Source organism: Puma concolor, chromosome B2 (genome assembly GCF_028749965.1).
Source record: "Puma concolor isolate L17-30 chromosome B2, mPumCon1.1.hap2, whole genome shotgun sequence".
NCBI classification, from domain to species: domain Eukaryota; kingdom Metazoa; phylum Chordata; class Mammalia; order Carnivora; family Felidae; genus Puma; species Puma concolor.
In genome coordinates this window covers 97835815-97857632 of record NC_141671.1, presented here as the reverse complement: position 1 = coordinate 97857632, position 21818 = coordinate 97835815, and the positions used below count along the sequence as shown (strand labels likewise).

Genomic DNA, 21818 nt, shown 5'->3' with positions numbered 1-21818 from the left:
TTGGTTATAATTGATAAAAGGAACAATGTACCTTTACAAGGAAAACATGTGGCAATTTTCTCCTTAACCAAGGGATCAACTTAAAGTCTCTAAAAGTGGAACAAACTGACATGAACTGTTTCCTGACATGAAGAGTATATAGTATTTCTGCAACAGTTGTTTGACTCAACCGAATCATGAGGAAGCAATCTGACAAAACCAGATTATGGACGGGACATACTATAGGGCAAGTGCACTAGACTCTTCAAAAAAAGTCAATGTCAATTAAAAAAAAAATTTAGAAGGTGGGGGATTTCTTATCAGAAACTATGCAGACAAGAAAGTAGCATAACATTTTTTAAGTGCTAAAGAAATGTCAACCCCAAATCCTATATCCAGTGAACATAACCTTTAAACATGAAAGGAAACCAAGACATTCTTAGAAAGAAAGTGAAGAGAATTAGTTGCCAGCAGATGTACCCTAGAAGAAGAGCTAAAGGAATTTAAACAAAAAGGATATGATAAAATAAAGACTCTATATGCCAGTGAGAAATGAACATAGTAGATAAAAGTATGGGGAAATAGAACAGGCTTTCCTTTTCTCGAGTTTTCTACATTATGTTTGATGACTAAAACAAAAATTATAACACTGTCTGATGTAGCCCTAAAAAACAAAACAAAACAAAAAAAAAAAACCACCAAAAACATAGAGAACTAGGGGATTGTTCTAGATTGTTTTAGATTACATTTGCTAGATAAGCAAATGTAATATATCAGGGGAAAAACAATTTTATAAAAGACATTTTTGGTACAATTGAGAAAATGTAAATATGGACTGTTTGGAATATTATTATGTTCATGTTAGTGTTCCTAGATATGATAACGAAATTGTGGTTATGCAGGAGAATGTTTGTATTTTTAGAAGATTTATGCTAAAGTATTTAGGGGTGAAGTATCATGATGTTGAAACTTTCTTTCAAATTATTCAGCTAAAAAAAAGTGTGTGTGTGTGTGTACAGAGAGAAAGAGAGGAAGGAGAAATTAAATGAGGCAAAATGAATGAATCCAGGCAAAGGACATATGGGTACTCATTATACCATTCTTTCAACTTTTCCGCAGGTTTGAAAATTTCCAAAGTAAAGTTAAAATTATGCTATTAAGGGGACTGATTCTGAATATGCATGTGCATGGTGGGTGCAAGTGCATGCATGCCTAAACATTACACACACCACACACATACACACACACATGCACCCCTAAACATTCCAGAAGGACAAGCTATTGCCTTCAGAGAACAATGTAGTTAGAATCTAAGTTAAAGACCAGATGCCAGTCTAAAAACTTAAAGAAAACCAGAACATTCCTAAAGGATCCTCACCTGCCATATTTACAGCCTGTGTAAAAATATCATCCTGGGCGCTTCGCGTCCTGTTGTCCTCTTTAATGAACTCCAGGTATGGCACCGCCTCACTCAAGGTGGTGGGGGTCAGCAAGACATCCACTCCAGAGTTAAAAACATTCACAAAATCATTAGCAATGAGCCGTCTCACTTTCTGTGCTTTGATGAAATAATTTGCATAGTTTCTGTGGAAAAAGAATAGATGATATTTTAAGGATTTTTTTTGTTATTTCTTTGAATCAATTTTCATGTATAAGGCTCGTTAAACAGTGACTGGATTCTTGACCTTTATAAGCAGGCACCGCTGAGATCCCTAACAACACACAAAAATGATTTTTGTTCAAGTGTGCTGTTATTCTAAAAATCTGTATCAGGAGCTTAATCAGAATTCACCGCTAGATACAATTCTACACATCTAATCACAAAATATTAACACTTCCATGGACATCCTTAAACCAGAACATTTATTTTCAGGTGAAAAAAAAAAAATCAAGTGCATAGCAGTCAAATGACTTTTCCAAAGATTACATGGAATGGTGGTGGTAAAGGAAAGACCAGAACTTAGGTCTTTGGAGGCTTATTTGAATTTTACCTTCATTAAAATGTCTTATTTCACCTGTAGTATAATGATAACTCATTATTATAAGAATTTGAAATTTTTCAAAATTCGAATATGCCATCATAATTAGACACAAGGAGACAGGCTCTGGAAAGATAAACTGGAGTGTCTGCAATTCTGTATTTTATGGATAGGAACACCCCCCAGAATGGGAATCTGAAATTCATGAAAAGATGCTTACTCTACTGAAAAGATTAAGAATTAGCCAGCTACAAAAGTGACTATTAGTCAATCGTGCAAAGAAAGGGAAAACTAAAGCACTCTCTTTAGATCCTCCTGAAGTGAATTAGAAAGGCTGGCAAAAGTACCATTTTTAAACTTCAGTTTTCTCACCTGTAAAAATGTATACAACTACTCCAGTCTTACTGGGGACCAAATACAATAAAGACAAAAATGTGCTATAAGAATCCTATAGGGGCACCTGGGTGGCTCAGTCAGTTGAGCATGCGACTTCGGCTCAGGTCATGATCTCATAGTTGGTGGGTTTGAGCCCCACGTTGGGCTCTGTACTGACAGCTCAGAGCGTGGAGCCTGCTTCAGATTCTATGTGTCTCTCTCTCTCTCTCTCTCTCTCTCTCTCTCTGCCCCTCCCCTGCTCATACTCTCTCAAAAATAAATAAAAATGTTAAAAAAAATTTAAAAAAACCCAATCCTATAGAAATATCAAATGCCCTTACTATCATTGGACCACAGGGTCTATAGGGAGATAAATGCAAGTATCACCTATAATTTGTACAATAATAACACTTGATGGCTTAAATAATGTCATTAATAGCATCCCCCAAACCTCAATTTTATTAAAACATTTTTTGTTTTCTATTAAACTTTTTCCTACTTTAAATATGGTTCAAAAGCACAACTTCTGCTTCCATTAATGATAGAGTAACAGGGATACAATTTACCCTGCCATAATAAACAATTAGAAAACTAGCCAAGGGGCACCTGGGTGGCTCAGTTGGTTAGCGTCTGACTTCAGCTCACGTCATGATCTCACGGTCCATGAGTTCTAGCCCCGCGTCGGGCTCTGTGCTGACAGCTCAGAGCCTGGAGCCTGCTTCGGATTCTGTGTCTCACTCTCTCTCTTCCCCTCCCCCACTCATGCTCTGTCTCTGTCTCTGTCTCTCTCTCTCTCTCAAAAATAAATAAACATTAAAAAAACCCACAAGTTTTTAAAAATTGAGGATCCCAACATTTGTGTGTGGGGGTTATATTTATAAGTATTAGGGTCTAGAAATAGACCCTAATCCACTTTCAACTCAGGTCATGATCTCACGGCTCATGAGTTTGAACCCTGTGTGGGGTTCTGTGCTGACAGCTCAGAGCCTGGAGCTGGCTTCGGATTCTGTGTCTCCCTCTCTCTCTCTGCCCCTCCCCTGCTCATGCTCTGTGTCTATCAAAAAATGAATAAACGTTAAAAAAAAATTAAAAAAGAAAGAAAACTAGGCAAAATAAAGCAACCATTTTCAGATACTACACAACAGGCATTCAAGAGAGGGAGTTCAGAACTGCCTGGAGGCAGTTTCCAGGCTTCAGCTCAAACGGGAGGAACCTATGCAAGTTTCAGGGGGCAGTTGTCAGAAAGTTAAAGAGACCAAGATTGGAAGTTCAGGGAGGCCAAGACAACTGGAACGTGTAGGGAAGAGTACTGAATAGGAAAAGTAGCACACAGAGAGGGCTCAAGAGATCTGCAGTGAGCCCTCCAGTCTTTGGCTGAGTACTGATCTGTGCTTGTAAAAGATGAAATTCTCAAGCTGGGGAAAGAACCACTGAAAAATCAAACAATTCCAAGAGCTCATATAGGGCTAGAAATAGTGTGTGTTCCTAAGAGCCAAAGTGGAAAGACTTCATAATACATGAGGCGTCTGGCAGAAGCTTCAAGGGTATTGCCTACAGTAGAGGTAAATTAACCTAAACTAAAGGCCATTTTGGACTCGTCCTAGCAAAGCATTTTTAAAAGGAAGTCCTGAAAGGATCCAACAGATTCAAAAGAACTACATCCCAGAACAAAGCCCAACACTGTTTAAAGGAATACAACAAAAATCCAGCAAATGACAAGGTAAAAGTCACAATGCCCAGTCATGCTAAAAAGCAGAAAATAAGACCCAAAAACTAGGGGGTAAAAAGCAATCAATATAAAGACATCCAGAAATGACAGAAATGTTGGAATTAGCAGATGAGAACATTAAAGCAGCTACTGTAAATATGTTCAAGAAGATAGAAGCAAACATGAAATGATGAAGGAATTGAAGAAATAAAACCTACTTGGAAGTTCTAGGAATGAAAAATACAAAATATAAAAACAACACTGGATGCGACAGCAGATGATCAGTGATTCTGAAGATATGAATAGAACCTATACAAAAAGAAGCATGCTGGGGTGCCTGGGTGGCTCAGTTGGTTAAACATCAGACTTCGGTTCAGGTCATGATCTCAGGGTTCGTGAGTTCAAGCCCTGTGTCAGGCTCTCTGCTGTCAGTGCAGAGCCAGCTTCAGATCCTCTGTCTCTGTCCCCCACCTCTGCCCTTCCAACACACACTCTCTCTCAAAATAAACACTTAAAAAACAAAAACAAAAACAAAAACAAGTGCAAAGACTAAAAAAGAGAGAAACTAGGATGGAGCCATTAGTGCTCTTGGATGACGTCAAACAAATTAACACACATATAAATGGAGTCCCAGAAAAGGGGGAGAGCAGAAAAAATATTTTAAGAAATAATGGCCAAAATTTTTCCAGTTTGATTAAAACTATAAACCCAAGAAGCTGATCCAAGAAGCTAAACAAACCCCTAAACAAGAAGAAATATGCAGAAAACCACACCAAGGGACATCACAGTCAAATTCCTGAAAACTAATGATAAAATCACCCACGGGTGGGAGGGGAAAAGGTCATACACACAGGAATAAAGATAAGACTGACTACAGACTTCTCAGAAACTATGCAAGTCAAGAGACAACAGAACAAGATCTTTTAGGTACTGAAAGAAAAACTATCAATCTAGAATTTTATACTTAGAGAAAATATCTATCAAAATTAAAGGTAAAGTAAAGACTTTTACATATAAACAAAAGCTGAAAGAACTCCTTGCTAGAAGGATTGTACTACAAGAAATATTAAGGTTCTTTAGGCAGAAAGAAAATTACATCAGATGGATATTTGGATCCATACAAAGGAATAAAAAACACCAGAAATAGTAAATATTTTGGCAAATATCAATGACTCTTTTTTTCCTTGTTTTAAATCTCTTTGAGAAAAAAGTTATTCAAGAAAAATAAAAGAAGGCAGGAAAAGAGGTTAAAAGAACAGGACAATTTGAAGACAAATAGAAAAGAAAAGCAGATTTAAACGGGGTTCAAATGTAAATAATTATTTTCATTAAAAATAAACCATGGATTCCTAATTCAATAAATTTGTGATTTTGAACACAAGGTAGTAGAAGAATGACAAAACTGTAAACTGAGTTACCACATGAAGAAAAAAAAATGTTAGGAATTGTTATAGTTCCTGGCACATAAACTGACTTTTAAAGATTAAAAAAAAGTACACCCAAATCCCATTTTTCCTATCACTCATGTCCATCTTCCCCTCACAAAACAAATGAACAAGCAAACAAAACCCCTCAAGACAAAAAAAGGTGACTTAAATGCCTGAACTCAAAAGACAGGGATACCAGCAGAAATTCTCACTTCCTTTTGTCAATACTCCCAATTGGTGACCATGGAAGAAGCTTTCAGACTCCTCTCCATCAGTTTCTTTTCATGCTGTTACAGTGATCTATACAGTCTATCAACTTGTGCCCCGAGATATACAATTTGAATCTCATCAGTTAGTGCCAAATGTAACATCTTCAGCTTCATACAAGTCTTTGCTTAGAAAATTTCTCAGCAGTATTTCACTTTCTTTTCCTACTCCCAAATCATTACAATCATCTGGTCAATATGGAAAAGAGTCTTTTATTTTTATGTTTTTTTAAGTTTTTATTTTAATTCCAGTTAATTACCATACAGTATTATATTAATTTCAGGTGTACAATACAGTGATTCAACACTTACATAAATCATCCGATGCTCATCATGACAAGTGCACTCTTTAATCCCCATCACCTAATTTATCCATCACTCCACTTACCTCCCTCTGGTAACCATCAGTTTGTTTTCTATAATTAAGAATCTGTTTCTTGGTTTGTCTATCTTTCCCCCCACCCTTGCTCATTTGTTTTGTTTCTTAAATTCCACACAAGAGTGAAATCATAGGGTATTTGGCTTTCTCTGACTGATTTTCACATAACATACTCTCTAACTCCATCTATCTTGTGGCAAATGGCAAGATTTCATTCTTTTTTATGACTAAATAATATTCCATGGTGTGTGTGTGTGTGTGTGTGTGTATCACATCTTCTTTATCCATTTATCAACTGATGGAAACTTGAGCTGCTTCCATATCTTGGCTATTGTAAATAGCACTGCTGTAAACATAGGGGGATGTGTATCCTTTTGAATTAGTGTTTCAGTATTCTTTGGGGAAATACCTAGTAGTACAATTGCTGGATAGTAGGGTAGTTCTATTTTTAACTTTTTGAGGAAACTCCATACTGTTTTCCAGAGTGGCTGCATCAGTTTGCACTCCCAGCAATGGTGTAAGAGGGTTCTTTTTTCTCTACATCCTCACCAACACCTGTTGTCTCTTGTATTTTATCCATTCTGATAACTGTGAGGTAATATCACATTGTAGTTTTGATTTGCAGGAAAAGGGTCTTTTAACATGGAACATAATCAAACATCTTTAGGTTTTTTTTGTTTGTTTTCAGCTTTATTTGAGATGTAGTTGACATATTAAAATTATGTATTTTTAAGGTGTACAATATGATAATTGGATATATGTATATATTGTGAAATGATTTCCACAATAAGGTTAGTTAACACATCTATCACCTTACATAATTACAATGTGTGTGTGTGTGTGTGTCTGTGTGTGTCTGTGTGGTAATAACATCTAAGATCTATTCTCTTAGGAATTTTCAAAGACATAATACAGTACTGTTAACTATAATAACTATGCTGTGTATTATATCCCCGAACTTATTCATCTTATCACTGCAAGTTTGTACCCTTGACTAACATCTCCCCATTTCCCCTAGGCCCAGACCCAGGTAACCACCATTCTACTTTCTGTTTCTAGGAGTTTGGCTTTTTTTTTTAGATTCTATGTATATGTGAGATCATATAGTATTTGTCTTTCTCTGACTTGTTTCACTTAGGATAATGACCTCACCATACACCCATGTTGTCACAAATGGCAAGTTTTCCTTCTTTTTAATGGCTAAATAATACTCCATTGGATATAAACACACCACATATTTTTTTTATCCATCCTTCTGATGATGGACACTTAGGTTAGTTCCATGTCTTAGCTATTGTGAATAATGCTCTGAGGCATTTCATTTCCTCTGAGTGATTTCATTTCCTTTGGATTCACACTCAGAAGTAGGATTGCTGAATCATCTGGTAGTTCTACTTTTAATTTTTTGGGAGACTTCCATACTGTTTTTCATCATGGCTGTTCAAATAATATTCTTGGAAAAAGTAATCCTAAGCATAGGCCCTGAAGGGATACATAGACAACAAAATGCTTTCTGTTCTTAAGGGCATGTAGAAAAACTCTAGAAGTATTTATTACAACAATCATTCTTCCTTTTTCACAAGAAAGTGTCCTCTTAGACAGACTTGGTGGTATGCAAGATGAATCCTATTTATGAGATGATGAATAAACTTATATTGAAGACAATCTCAGTAGGAGCCCCAGTAATTTAGAATTCTTTCTTGGAGCAAAGAGATACATAATGTAAGGGAAAACCAAGTGGATTTACTCAATTTTTCGAGATATACCAATGTAACTTCCTGTTTAAGTGTCGAACAACAATAAGCCAAGGTGGCAATAATAGTCAGGGGACATTTAATGAAGCTAAAATTCTTTAGGGCTTCCTACCTAGTTTTGTATTAATCATTTAGCTAAAGTGTCAATGTTTTTTTTTTTTTTCGTTTGAATAACCAGGAACCAAAAGTACTATAAGCAGGCCTTTAATTGTGATTTCTAATTCAAAGCATAAGAATTTTGCTTCTTTAGCGCATATCTCAACCTGTACCTGATAGACATATTACGAGTTTACTCCTGAGTTTTCAAGAATGGAGGAAATTCTTAATTACTTACTCTTTTAGTAAGAAAAAGTTTCCTGCGAGAATCCTTCCTCTCACCACATCATTAAACCCTTCTCGCCTGGTTGCAGCATACATGGCTTCAGTAGACACATCAATGTCACACCTGTGACCTGAAAACAAAACAGAGGTAAACATCATTTGAAAAGGAAGTCAAGTTCTGGCTGAAAAGCAAGCGTAGATTCACATTTGTGACCAATACTAAACTTTTGGAAGACTGTCCTTAGTGGCTCCTCTTCTTTATCTGCCTTGTGCCTACCAGTAAGGGATCAAGTCGAGAGGAGAAAATAACCAACAGGGAAACATCATTTGTTCACTCCCTCATCCATCCATCCATCCATCCATCCAACTACTGAACTCCTGCCATGTGCCAGGCACTACATTTGACAGACTGAGAATACAAAGATAAGATACTGTTTCTTTAAAATATCCACAGTTCAGAGAGGGAAGCCAAACATACGGAGATATGTACAAGGAATACGGTAAGCAGAAGGTTAAATGACAAAGGCAAGAGGATTCACTGGTTTACTTGTCTAAATCATTAACATTATCTTGGGGAATAAGTTTCTTATCCCTACAAGTAAAACTCAAATATTTGAGGCAACTATTTTAAAAAACCCAGACACAGCCATCTTACCATATTCTAGCCCGTCAAATCTTGCCATATTTGATGCCACTTCTGATGTACACAATACATGGTAGCAGACAATTGAATAACTGGTGTGGGGCAGGGACACTTCAATTACTTTCGCCCCCTCAGACTCAAAGAGGTTAGCAGCTTTGGACCAAAAAGATCGCACTTCACTTGATAATTCTGGTACAAGATATTCCTTATTGGAAAAAGTCAAGATACAGAAATTAGAACATCTGTACACATGGTTTTATAAAAATATGTTCTTCGGGACCTTTGGCAATACATTAGAAAATCTGATTGAATTCCTGATAGGTAGCTAGAAAGACTGAACTAATTTAGGGGTGTTTATGGCATGGCAAGCACTGTACTAGTTATTTATAAGCTGGATATGACAATATTAAAGATTAGAGAACTAGTTGGAGAAGCTTTATTTGCTAAATGTTCATTATCAGATACTCTGCTAGATGCCTTTCAAAGGTTCTCTCATTTGGGGCACCTGGGTGGCCCAGTCAGTTAAGCATCTGCCTTCAGTTCAGGTCAGGATCTCACGGTTCATGAGTTCGAGCCCTGTGTCAGGCTTTGCGTTGACAGTGTGAGGCCTGCTTGGGATTTTTCTCTCTCTCCCTTTCTCTTTCTCTCTGCCCCTCCCCTGCTTGTGCTCTTTTTCTGTCAAAATAAATAAACATTAATAAAAAATGAGTGGAAAGGTTCTCCCATTTAATGCTTTTAACAATCCCATGATATAGGTTATTATCACCCTTCATTTTATTAATGAAAAATAGACTAGACAATTAACTTTCCTAAAGTTACACAGTGGGTAAGTAGAGGATCTACAATTCTAAAATAGGTCTGTACTCTTTTCTAAATCTTTAAAAGAAGGCATAGCTATGATCTTAACTGAAAATTTTAAAGAAAGTATTTCTCTCAACTTGGTGTCAACTTGGGGACAATTTTATCCCCTTTCTCTCAACCAGGGGACATTTGGTAATGTCTGCAGACATTTTTGTTTGTAGGGTTATGCTGTGGTGGGAGTGGTACCTCTAAGGGTAAAGGCCAATAATGTTGCTAAATGCATAATGTTACAATGCATAAGACAGTGTCCCACAACAAAAAATTATCCAAAAAATTATTGGTAAGCTTAAAATTAAAATATTTTTTAAAGGTCAATAATTTAATGTATTTACTTTGATATATGAATTACTCAATTGCTACTGTAATACAATAGTAAAGGCTTAATAAATGTTACCTTCTTTACTATCATTATTAGTATTATATTTATTAAGATTTTACTATGTAAGGAATGGTTCTGGGCTATGTCCTTTACATTAGGAATTAGCAGACTATGGCCTATGAGCCAGATATAACTTGCTAGATATATTTTTTTATGTTTTTTTTAATTTTATTTTTGAGAGAGAAAAATAAGAGGGAAGGGCGGAGAGAGAAGGGGAAAGGATGCAAAGTGGGTTCTGTGCTGAGAGCCCAATGCACAGCTTGAACTCACGAACCGTGAGATCATACCCGACCCGAAGTCAGATGCTTAACTGACTGAACCACCCGAGCACCCCGCCAGGTATTTTTGAAAATAAAGGTTTATTAGAGCACAGCCACACTCTTTCATTTACATATGGTCTATGGCTGCTTTCACACTACAGTGGCAGAGTTAAATAGTTACAATACAGACTGCATGGCCCACAAAGCCTCAAATGTTTACTAACTGACCCTTTACAGAAAAAGTTAATAGACCCCTGCTTAGCATCATTATTTAGTTTTTTTTTATTGAGGTATAACTGATACACAACATTATGAGTTTTAATGTTTGATTCAATATTTGTATATGTTGAGAAATGATCACCACAATAAGTCTAAGTTAATACCTGTCACAATACAGTTAAAGAATTTTTTTTCCCTTGTGATAAGAACCTTAAGATCTATTCGCATAGTAATTTTCAAATAAGCAGTATGGTATTACTAACTATAGTCACCATGCTGTATATTATATCCCAACGATGTTACCAAATTGAAACCTTACTACTCTCTGAGATCAAAAATGTGATCCCCATTTTGTAGATCAGGAAATTGAGCTTAGATTAAGTCACGTGCTCAGGTTACATAGCTAATAAAAGTGGCATAAGCAGGATTCAACCCCAACCAGTCTGTTGCCTAGGCCTGGGCTCTGTATTTGACCTGACAGTATTTCTGTGAACTAATCAAAGGGAAGAGATACCTTCGGAATTCCAATACATAGTTTGCTCACATCTGTCAAGCTGGAAAGCATAAATGGTTTACCAGGATCTTGTATTGTGGTAGAATCTTTGGGGTCATGCCCAGCCAGCACACCTGTGAGGAAAAATACTTAGGAATGACAGACATATTGTTTTTACAGTGAAATTTATAATGTTTTAAAATTCTATGGAATCATACAAATACCCAACACAGTTGCTGCATCATCCACACATCTGGTTAAGATTCCAGGCACATCCATGGAATTCACCAGGGGAATGAGACCATGACGAGAAACTAAGCCATAGCTTGGTTTGAAACCAACAATCCCACAGTGGGCAGCTGGATTTCTGGTCGATCCTCCTGTATCTGATCCTAAAGCCCTGGAATTTAAATGGAATTTTCTTTAGAAAAATGATGTATCTCTAATTATATCTGGAATCTGTTTTTAAGTGTATACTTTTCAACTTTACTTGCCCCTGGTTACACAAAAGTAAGACACAACTGTCTCAGAGAATTTCTAAAACGTAGAAAAATATGAAGAAGAAACAAAATATTCTACCACCTGAGGCAAACACTGTTAACATTTTGGCATATTAACTTCAAGACTTTTTATTTTTTTTTTTTTATTTATTTTTTTTTTAAAATTTTTTTTTCAACGTTTTTTATTTATTTTTGGGACAGAGAGAAACAGAGCATGAACGGGGGAGGGGCAGAGAGAGAGGGAGACACAGCATCGGAAACAGGCTCCAGGCTCCGAGCCATCAGCCCAGAGCCTGACGCGGGGCTCGAACTCACGGACCGTGAGATCGTGACCTGGCTGAAGTCGGACGCTTAACCGACTGCGCCACCCAGGCGCCCCTCAAGACTTTTTAAAAATGCATTTTTCTTTCATAGTTCAGGTCATTCTGTAATTACAAGTTGCCATCTCTTTTTTGCTTATCAGGAGTCTTTTGCTACATCACTAAAATTACTGACAAGTTAAAATATGTATAATGTTCTATCCTATCAATTGGTGATTCCCGGGATTTTAAAGCCCATTCTCCTATCAATATGTATACATATCTTTTACCTTCCTTTCATGGCAGTTATCCCGTATGTTTTCACAAACTAAACACACCACTCCCAGAAATTCATATACAGAACCTTCCGCTACCTCATTTAGAATCATAGATAGAAATGTACTTTAATTTAAACATTTATGTTGTTGCCAATTACGGTAATAACTGCATAATAAATTACTTCGTAATAAACACCTTTAAACATAAATCTTTGCCTATATGTCTGAATATGTTTTAGGCTGGCTTCCAAGAAGTAGAGTTAATGAGCCATAGGGCCTGTTATTCTAAGTTTTTAATCTATATCGTCAAATGACTTGTCAGAGGGCTTCTGCCAATTTATATTCCCAACTGCAGTGAATCAGATTCGGTCTCATGTTTCATCATCATCACTGAGTACCAGAAGTTCTTAAAATGTGGTTAATTTGAAAAACCAAAAAGCTTTGTTAATGTGCATTTTTAAACAATTTTTCATATTTGTATTTGCATTACTGAACTATGAAGGGTCTGTTTCTTTGCCCAGTTACCTCCAGAGTACATGTTTTTCTTATGAAAAACAAAAGCAGGGGCGCCTGGGTGGCGCAGTCGGTTGGCGTCCGACTTCAGCCAGGTCACGATCTCGCGGTCCCTGAGTTCGAGCCCCGCGTCGGGCTCTGGGCTGATGGCTCAGAGCCTGGAGCCTGTTTCCGATTCTGTGTCTCCCTCTCTCTCTGCCCCTCCCCCGTTCATGCTCTGTCTCTCTCTGTCCCAAAAATAAATAAACGTTGAAAAAAAAAAAAAAAAATTTAAAAAAAAGAAAAACAAAAGCAAAAACTAATCTTGAGAACATTATGCTAAGTGAAACAGATCAGTTATGAAAGTGCAAATACTGAATAATTTCACTTACATCAGGTACCTAGAGTCTTCAAGTTCATAGAGACAGAAAGTAAAACAGTGATTGCCAGGGGCTGGGAGGACGGACACATGGGAAGCTGTTGTTTAATGGGTACTAAGGTTCAGTTCTGCAAATTAAACAAGGTCTGGAGACTGGCTGCACAATGACATGAATGTATTTAATGCTAAACTGTACGCTTAAAAATGGTTAAGATGGGGGAGGAGGAGTGCCTGGACGGCTCAGTCTGTTAAGCAACTGACTCTTGATCTCAGCTCAGGTCTTAATCTCAGGGTCATGAGTTCAAGCCCTGCATTAGGCTCCACACTGGGTATGGAGCCTACTTAAAAAAAGGTTAAGATGGTAAATTTTATTTTTTTTTAATTTATAAAAAATTTTTTTGTAATATTTATTTTTGAGAGAGAGACAGAGTGTGAATAAGGGAGGGGCACAGAGAGAAGGAGACACAGAATCCGAAGCAGGCTCTAGGCTCTGAGCTATCAGCACAGAGCCTGATGTGGGGATCGAACCCATGAACCACGAAATCATGACCTGAGCTAAAGTCAGATGTTTACTGACTGAGCCACCAGGTGCCCCAAGATGATAAATTTTAGGTTATGTATGTTTTCCCCTAATTAAACATTTTTTAAAACTTTATTTCAGGGGAAAAAAGGTTTTTCTGATTAGAAAAGTGTATGCGCCAACTACAAAAATTAAGTATTATATAAGTATATTGTATATAAAGTGAAATTTCTCTTATAATCACTGCCTCCATAATAACCCTGTTATCAATTTTGATATAGTCATCCAGACACTTCCATGCACGTAACATATATATATATATATGTAATGACTGCTTTTAACAGAAAGGTCATACTATATATACTATTCTGCAACTTGTTTTGCACTTAACAGTGTATCTTTGATATCTTTCCATGACACTCTAGCTTATTCCTTTTAGTGGCTGTGTAATACGCCAAGAACTTTCCTGTTTTTGTTTTTTTTTTTTAATTTTTTTTTTTTTCAACGTTTATTTTTATTTTTGGGACAGGGAGAGACAGAGCATGAACGGGGGAGGAGCAGAGAGAGAGGGAGACACAGAATCGGAAACAGGCTCCAGGCTCTGAGCCATCAGCCCAGAGCCTGATGCGGGGCTCGAACTCACGGACCGCGAGATCGTGACCTGGCTGAAGTCGGACGCTTAACCGACTGCGCCACCCAGGCGCCCCAAGAACTTTCCTGTTTTTAAAACTATTATAAAAGAAGCAAATCAAAAGGGGGAAAAACAAAGCAGAACACTTGACAGTTTGGGACCCATTCAGTCTGGAGTTACTTTGGGTCTGTGCTTCTGCTGAATATACCCAGAAAAAAGCTTTGAGCTGCACAAGACTACTAGGCCCTTGAGCTCTACAGAAAATGCAGATGAAACTGTCTTTCTTAACAAGTCCATATGAGCTACAAAATCAGGCTGTTGCTTTAACAATTTCTAAAAGGACACGTTTTCTTATTAGGATTCACTGACGGCTGTGTAAAAGTAAAACCTACATTTCCATAGGAATTATGTGTCAAAATGCCATCTTCTCAAAGCACATTCAGAAAGATGAACATTAAGTAGGGTGATGAAGATAGAAAAAAAAAAGCATCTAATCTTCCAGTCCTAACTTGTCAGAACTCTCATTAATATTAATGCAGTGCTCTAAAATTCCACAGAGATAAAATGAAATGGTTTTACTTGTAAATAAGATTTCAGAGAAACTAAAAACAAAACAAAACAAAACAAAACAAAAAAACCCTGAAGATTCTAAATCTCCATAGCTCTAAAAAAATATAAATAATTTACTGGTTGCAACGTCTGTGAAAGAGCTTCATTTCAGTGGATAATTAAGGAGAAAAAAAATACATATAGTACTACTAAAGAAACACATTCCATTTTATACTGAAACAGATAAATAACAGTGAAATCTATTTAGTCTTCTTTAGGTGGTTAAAAAATGCTTTACAAATGAGACTTAAAACATAGAGCATGATGGGTGGATTCTTCCCAAATACAAACTATGACAGTTGAACAAATCAGCTCCTAACAAACTTGAAAAAAACTTTACTCAGTGATGCACGTTTTTAGTGGTAGATTTATGAAAACACTATTTTAAATATCCTATTGATACATATTAGGAGCATTTCCCCCACCCACCCCCCCTTTTTTAAACAAAAGCCAGATTTAGCTGAAGGATAAACCATAATTAACAGCTCAGCACCACTCAGCCAAAGCCACAGTATATTAGTCCCTAAATATTTGTACAATCAGTGAGCAGACACCCAAATAAATTATTTTAGAAGTGAAATTTAATTACACTATCTGGTTTATTCTGCAAGATCCATAAAAGCATGTTTTTAAGAGAACCAGATACTACAGAGGAAGAGTTTATTTTTTTTAATTTTTTTTTTTTAACGTTTATTTATTTTTGAGACAGGGAGAGACAGAGCATGAACAGGGGAGGGTCAGAGAGAGGGAGACACAGAATCTGAAGCAGGCTCCAGGCTCTGAGTTGTCAGCACAGAGCCTGACGTGGGGCTAGAACTCACAGACCGTGAGATCATGACCTGAGCCGAAGTTGGCCGCTTAACTGACTGAGCCACCCAGGCGCCCCATAGAGGAAGAGTTTAAATACCTAAAATTCAAGTTATATGTATAAAATACATGTTAAGTATACTGTACAGTTGAACGCATTTATGAGATATAATGTTGATATATCGATCATAAATAAGTCGAGCATAAATAAGTCACTAAAAAGAAATGAAAACGGCACGGTATGAACTACTCTGTTGTTGGACTGTAAGTATGGTTTATGACTGTGTTTTGATGGGCTCTACAATACAGACAGAAAAAAGCATCTTACGCGAAACACGTGAAGGCTGATACTGCCGCCGCACTCCCACCCGAGCTTCCTCCAGTTATGAGCCAATTCGAATCCTCATTCTCACCATGGGGCTTCTGCTTCCTCTTTTCTCTATATTGTTTCGAGTAACTCCAAGGGTTTTTAACTGGGCCAAATACACCATCTGTGCTTCCAGATCTGAGATGAAGTGAAGCAAGATATCTTAATGAAACTTTGGTTCTTTATATGAAGATTTCACCTCCTGATCATATTATTTACTTCTAACACTGTATAATCCACTGCAACTTGAATTGGTAAAGGCAAGAAGCCTGCTTAGATGTAGCTTTCATTAATCAGATGGTTGAGGAGGTGGACGATGGGAAGTAAGAGCGTGTGGGAGAGAGAAAACTAGTCTGTTAAGAAGATTTTTATCCCAGTTGATTATTCAATTCAGCTTATAATGATTTCCCTTGTAAATCCAGGTATTCCAGGTGAAGAGGGTCACAAACATTCAAAGAGTTAAACAGGAAGTCCTCTGAAGGATTCCCTCTATAACCAGACATGTTAAGACAAGCATAGTTGAAAATTAGTAACTTATTTAAAAAGTTTTGAAATAATTTCAATCTTACAGGCAAACTGCAAAAATAGAAATTATATGAAAATAACTTTATACCCTTTACCCAGCTTCACTTATTGTTAAAAAGCCACCCAATTTGATTTGTGTGACTGACACACGTTGTGTGTAACATGTACAAATCATTTCTCCCCCCACAAACCACATAAAGGTAAATTATATATATCATGGCCCTTTACTCCTAAATATTTTAGTTATGTATTCAGTGTGCATTTCCTAACACTAGGGGTGTTCCCTTATGCGGTCACAGTAGCCAATCTCAGTAAATTTAACATCCACACAATGCTTTTTATCTAACGTACTGTATGTAATCCAGTTTGGTCAGCTGATCCAGTAATGTCCTCTGCAGCATTTCCCCCTCCTAGTAAGGGATGGAGTCTAACATCAGGTACTGCATTTAGGTATCATTGTCTCATTAGCCCCTTTTTGTACTTTTTAAATCATTTGCTAGCCAATGGGCATGGAGTTATTTCTAGTTTTTGGCAATGATGAATAAAGCCACAATAAATATTGTACTGAAAGACCCTGGCCATTGCTTTCATGTCAATATACCTCTTCATCTCTTGACTAAATAGCAGGACTGAGATTGTTGGATCCTATGCTGTTTAACTTTATGAGAAACTGCCAGACTATTTTCCAAAATGGCTATACCATTTTGCATTTCCTACCAGGATTGCATGAGAAACCCAATTGCGCTGCATCCTTGTCAGCACTTGATATTGTCATTTTTAAACCATTCTGAAAGTTGTATGTATCTCCTTGTGGTTTTAATTTGCATTTCCTTAATGACTAACCATGTTCAGTATTGTTTTCATGTGTTTATTGCCAACTATATATCTGGTTTGATGAAATGTCTGCTTACATATTTTTACCCCTCCCCCCTTTTAAATTGGGTTGTTTTCTGATTTTTGAGTTGGGAAAGCTTCTGTATATACTGGATACCAGTTCTTTCTCAGATATATGTTTTGCAAATATTTTCTCCCAGGCTGTGGCTTATTTTTTCATGTGTTAACAGTGTATTTCAAAGTATAGAAGTTCCTAATTTTAGAGAAGTACAGTCTATCAGTTTTTTATTTTATGGATTGTACTTTATGTGTCCCATCTAAGAAATTTTTGCCTAACTCATGGTCACAAAGATTTTTCTCCTGCATTTTCTTCTATAAGGTTTAAGTTTTACTTTCTTTAGGCTCTTTTAATCTGGAATATTTTCACAGCATTTCTTTGTCTTTTATGATATTCATATTTTTATAGAATGTTTCTCATTTCAGACTTATCTTCTGATTCCCTGTGATTAGTTTCAGGTTTATTCTCAGCTGGAATACTGCATAGGTGATGGTGTGTTCTCAGGGAATCACATCTAGAGGTACAATGATGTCCACTTACTCTCACTGACGATGTTCATTTTGATCAGCTGTTCAAGGCAATGTCCTAATGACCTATGTTCAAGTTTACTCCTGTGGCTTAATTCATTCAACATATATTTACTGAGTGCCAAGAGATAACACCGTAAATAAGAGAGTCAAAGACTCTGCTTCTATGAAACAATGCTTTGGTGAAACACTGAATGTTTTCACTCCAAAATCAGGAACAAAGAAAGGATATCTGCTCTTATTACTTCTACTCAGTATTGTACTGAAGTCTTAACCAACACAAAAAAGAAAGAGAAATAAGAAGAAATAAAACTGTCTGTATTTGCAGATGACATGATCATCCACATAAAATATACCAAAGAATCTACAAAGATCAACTAGAACTAATAAGAGAACTTAGCAAGGGAGTGGGATACAAGCTCAATACAGGGAAATCAATTATATTTCTATGTACTAACAATAAACAATTAGAAATGGAAAAAATACCATTTTTCTATAGCATTAAAAAAATGAAATACTCGGGAATGAATCAAACACATTATGTACAAGATTTATATGCAGAAAATCATAAAAACACTGCTGAGAAAAATTAAAAATCTAATAAAGGGATAGAAATAAAGTGTTCAAGGATCAGAAGACACATATTAAGATGTCAATTCTCCCCATCTGACCTGTAAATTCAACACAATCATGATCAAAATCCAATTAAGCTTTACAGAAATCAGCAAACTGATTCTAAAACTTATATGGAAATGCAAAGCACCTAGCATATGTAAAATGATTTTGAAAAAGTTAAAGGACTCTTATTACCTAATTTCAAGGTTTACTATAAAGCTATAGTATCAAGATAACGTGATATGAAAGTAAACTGAGACAAAGATGAAGGAAATACAAGAGAAGAAAATTTCAATTTTACTTACCCCATTGCAAACTCATCTAAATTAGTTTTTCCCATCAGGACAGCTCCCTGATCCAACAACCTCTGAACTACTGTAGCATTATAAGGTGGTACATAACCTGAAAAAAATCAGTTATTTTTGTTGTAGGAGAAAAAAACATGAACATGTAAATCACATGCAAGAAACAAGATTTTAAATTGCAACTAAGCTGTCCATATTGACATGTGTTAATTATTTCTGATTTGAGTTGTAGGTAGTACTTTCTTCCCGAGGTTAGTTAATTTTAATTTTTCTACTGCTAATTTCTACATTTTCCAAAGACAGTCGGCATATTCACTATTTTTATCGTCTAAAAACATAGACTATAACAGTTCGTACTACTAAATACTGAATAATAGAGATGTACCCAATTCATCTGAAACTAATAGCACATCATTATTTTGCTCATTGTACTTGAAATGCTACATCACACAGTAATTTTTATCTATTTCCAGTCACACATAGATCTCTATTCTCATTTAAATTTCATCTAGTGTGTATTCCAGAACAATTAACAATAATATAGCCTTAGAGGAACCTGTGGCATATTCCCCAGAGACTTTCTTTTAGGGTATAGCACTGTGAATAAGCTTTTTCTAGTTCTTTTTCTTTCTAGGATCCCCAAATCTTGATAAACATGTTTCCTTTTGACCTACTAAACTGTAAAGAACAAAATTAAGCATCACTATATGCAGGTAAGTACAGTGACATAAAAGATGGAAGACTCAGGAAACACAAAACAACTAGACAATAGGTGCTAATCCTCACAGAGAGGGGTAATGACAGGCTCTTATTCCCATATTATCAATGAGTGGGAGTCAGAGGTCACTTAGTGTGTATTTGGTGGTCAGTTATTGAGTCTTCCTAAGTGGGATTTCTAAAATTTCCTAAATAGGATACATCCAATAAGCTGGCCTACCTCTCAGGAATAGTTGTGCATTCTGAAAGAGCCGAGAGTAAAAATACACCAGCATAAGTATTTCTTTTGCAACTATAACTGGTCTCAGAATACCTTGGTGCTTTAGTATCTTACCTTTTATTTAAACTGAAAAACTAGTTTTATAAAACTACTAATGCTCTGGTCAATTAAACTTTACCTTTCAGCATGTTTGATGCACATGTTGTCTCAATGCCTGATGTGCTAAAGTTGTCTTTTACTGCAACAGGAATTCCATCTAAAGCCCCGAGGGAGTGACCTGCATCAAAAAGCCAAAAGAACAGGAGCTATACATCGAGTTCAGGATATAAAGACACATTAATACTAGTTATTATGGTAACTATTAGTTTTTGGTAAAGATACTTCTTCATAAATCAAGTTTATGTTAGAAACTATTCCAGTTGGGCATTATAAAGCATCACATATCCATTAGCCTTATTTTTATTATACCTCATGGCAAGTTCTTTAAATAAGGGTATGTTTTATGTGAAAAGCCTCGCTTGCCAAATGGAGACTGCTACATCCAATTAAATTGTTTCTCTAGGGATATACCAATTAAGTATAATTCACAGTAATTTACCTTTCTTGTATCTTTTCTCTGATTCTTCAGCTTGCTTTAAGGCCACCTCTTCTGATATAGTAATGTAAGCATTTAGAAACTTGGTCTTCTTGATAAGGGAGAGACATTTTTGACAGAGCTCTACTGGAGTAATTTGGCCTTGTTTCAGCGCTGCAGAAACCTATAATGTATACAATTCAAAAACCCTTTACCGAGCCTGCAGAAGTTTCAAGTATTATAATGAGTAGGCAGATAGAATGGGGAAATATACAATTTTGAAGTGAAGCTTGGATTCAAAACCAAGAGAACGCTATACCTAGGTGGTGTACTGAATGAGGGTAACACATCGGTTAGCTTGGGTATGGGTTGGGGGACATGACGTTCATTGCCCTAGCGGAGGGCTGTTTCCAAGTCAGGTTTGTACCAACAAGAGCAGTGGTTTAGGTAAGCCATCCTGTCTAGTAGCAGTGGAGGCCTGGGGTGGGTGGAGCATGGGTTAGGGTAGATCGTGCAGAGAGCAGTTTAGCTGCAACACACACAACCCAGAGTGAAAAAAAAGAAAGAAAGAAAGAAACTGACCGGACAAGGCCCTGCAGGGGCTTATGGCTCTAGGTAAGTTCTTTATAACTATTGTAGAATTCAAGTCAGAGCCACTACAAATGGAGAGAATGTTTATAAAATATGGGTTCAAAAGCAAACTGAGAGGAAACTTCTCTGAAATCCTGGCTGGGGTGCATTAGGGAAGCTAGTAAAAGAAGTGTTAAAATAAACTGCATTACAAATGAGCAGAACCTAGATGTTTACAGTAAAGCCTGAAGTGATGACTATTTAATACTTCCTGTAGGAAGTAGTAAGTACTTACTAATTAGATAAAAGGAATGAATTATAAGTCAAAGAAGACACACCGCAGCTTTGGAGATTATATGAAAAGAGTTGGGATGGGAGCTCAGAGAGAAGGAAGATGGGCGAAGGAGTGATATTTATTATTAACCAAGAGCCAGACATAGGTGCTTTACATGCATTATTACTTCACTTAACCCTATAACAACCACATAAGTTATGTATTATTAACCTCATTTCACAAATGAAGACTGAAGCTCAGAGAGGTTAGTGATTTGTCCAAAGCCACATAGTAGTATAGGGGAGAAGTAACTTCATAATACAAGCTCCTTCACCATCTCTCTCTACATGAGTGCAAGCTTAGTTTGTCTTCCAAGTTGACTGTATTTTCAGGTGTCCTACATCCATCAAGCAACAGGAGTTTGCATTTGAGGGGAAAATCTGCAAATCATCTGCTCTCATCTGTTGAATAAATCATCAAAGCAGCGGTATTCTTAGGGCTGAGCTTAAGATTAGAAACGCAGTGGGAACAGGCCACTGAGAGGACCCCTAAGGCTGATGCACAAGAGGAGGAAAGCACTGCCCACAGGTGGCTGAGGCAGTGACTCAGGGAGGGGCGGGGGCAGGCGGGCCAAATTGTAAGAATGACAAAAATTATGTCTCACTGTCTTCTTG

At 36.7% G+C, this 21818-nt stretch overlaps 2 protein-coding genes across 4 annotated transcripts in view; one reads left to right on the top strand and one right to left on the bottom strand.

The window, feature by feature from the left end:
- RTN4IP1 (reticulon 4 interacting protein 1) overlaps positions 1-21818 on the top strand; it is a 154832-nt gene that overhangs the window by 75185 nt on the left and 57829 nt on the right. The window lies entirely within an intron of this gene.
- The window catches only part of QRSL1 (glutaminyl-tRNA amidotransferase subunit QRSL1), a 32147-nt gene that overhangs the window by 3274 nt on the left and 7055 nt on the right, over positions 1-21818 (bottom strand). Inside the window, exons 2-10 of one of the 3 annotated variants that reach the window (XM_025925777.2) lie at positions 20325-20484; positions 19905-20003; positions 18790-18886; positions 15887-16063; positions 11268-11443; positions 11065-11177; positions 8844-9036; positions 8202-8319; positions 1358-1563 (exon numbers count right to left, since the gene is read on the bottom strand). In XM_025925777.2, coding sequence (XP_025781562.1) covers positions 1358-1563; positions 8202-8319; positions 8844-9036; positions 11065-11177; positions 11268-11443; positions 15887-16063; positions 18790-18886; positions 19905-20003; positions 20325-20484 — 1339 coding nt within the window. The remainder of the gene's footprint in view (positions 1-1357; positions 1564-8201; positions 8320-8843; positions 9037-11064; positions 11178-11267; positions 11444-15886; positions 16064-18789; positions 18887-19904; positions 20004-20324; positions 20485-21818) is intronic. The other 2 variants (XM_086707517.1, XM_086707518.1) reach the window with 2 other exon arrangements.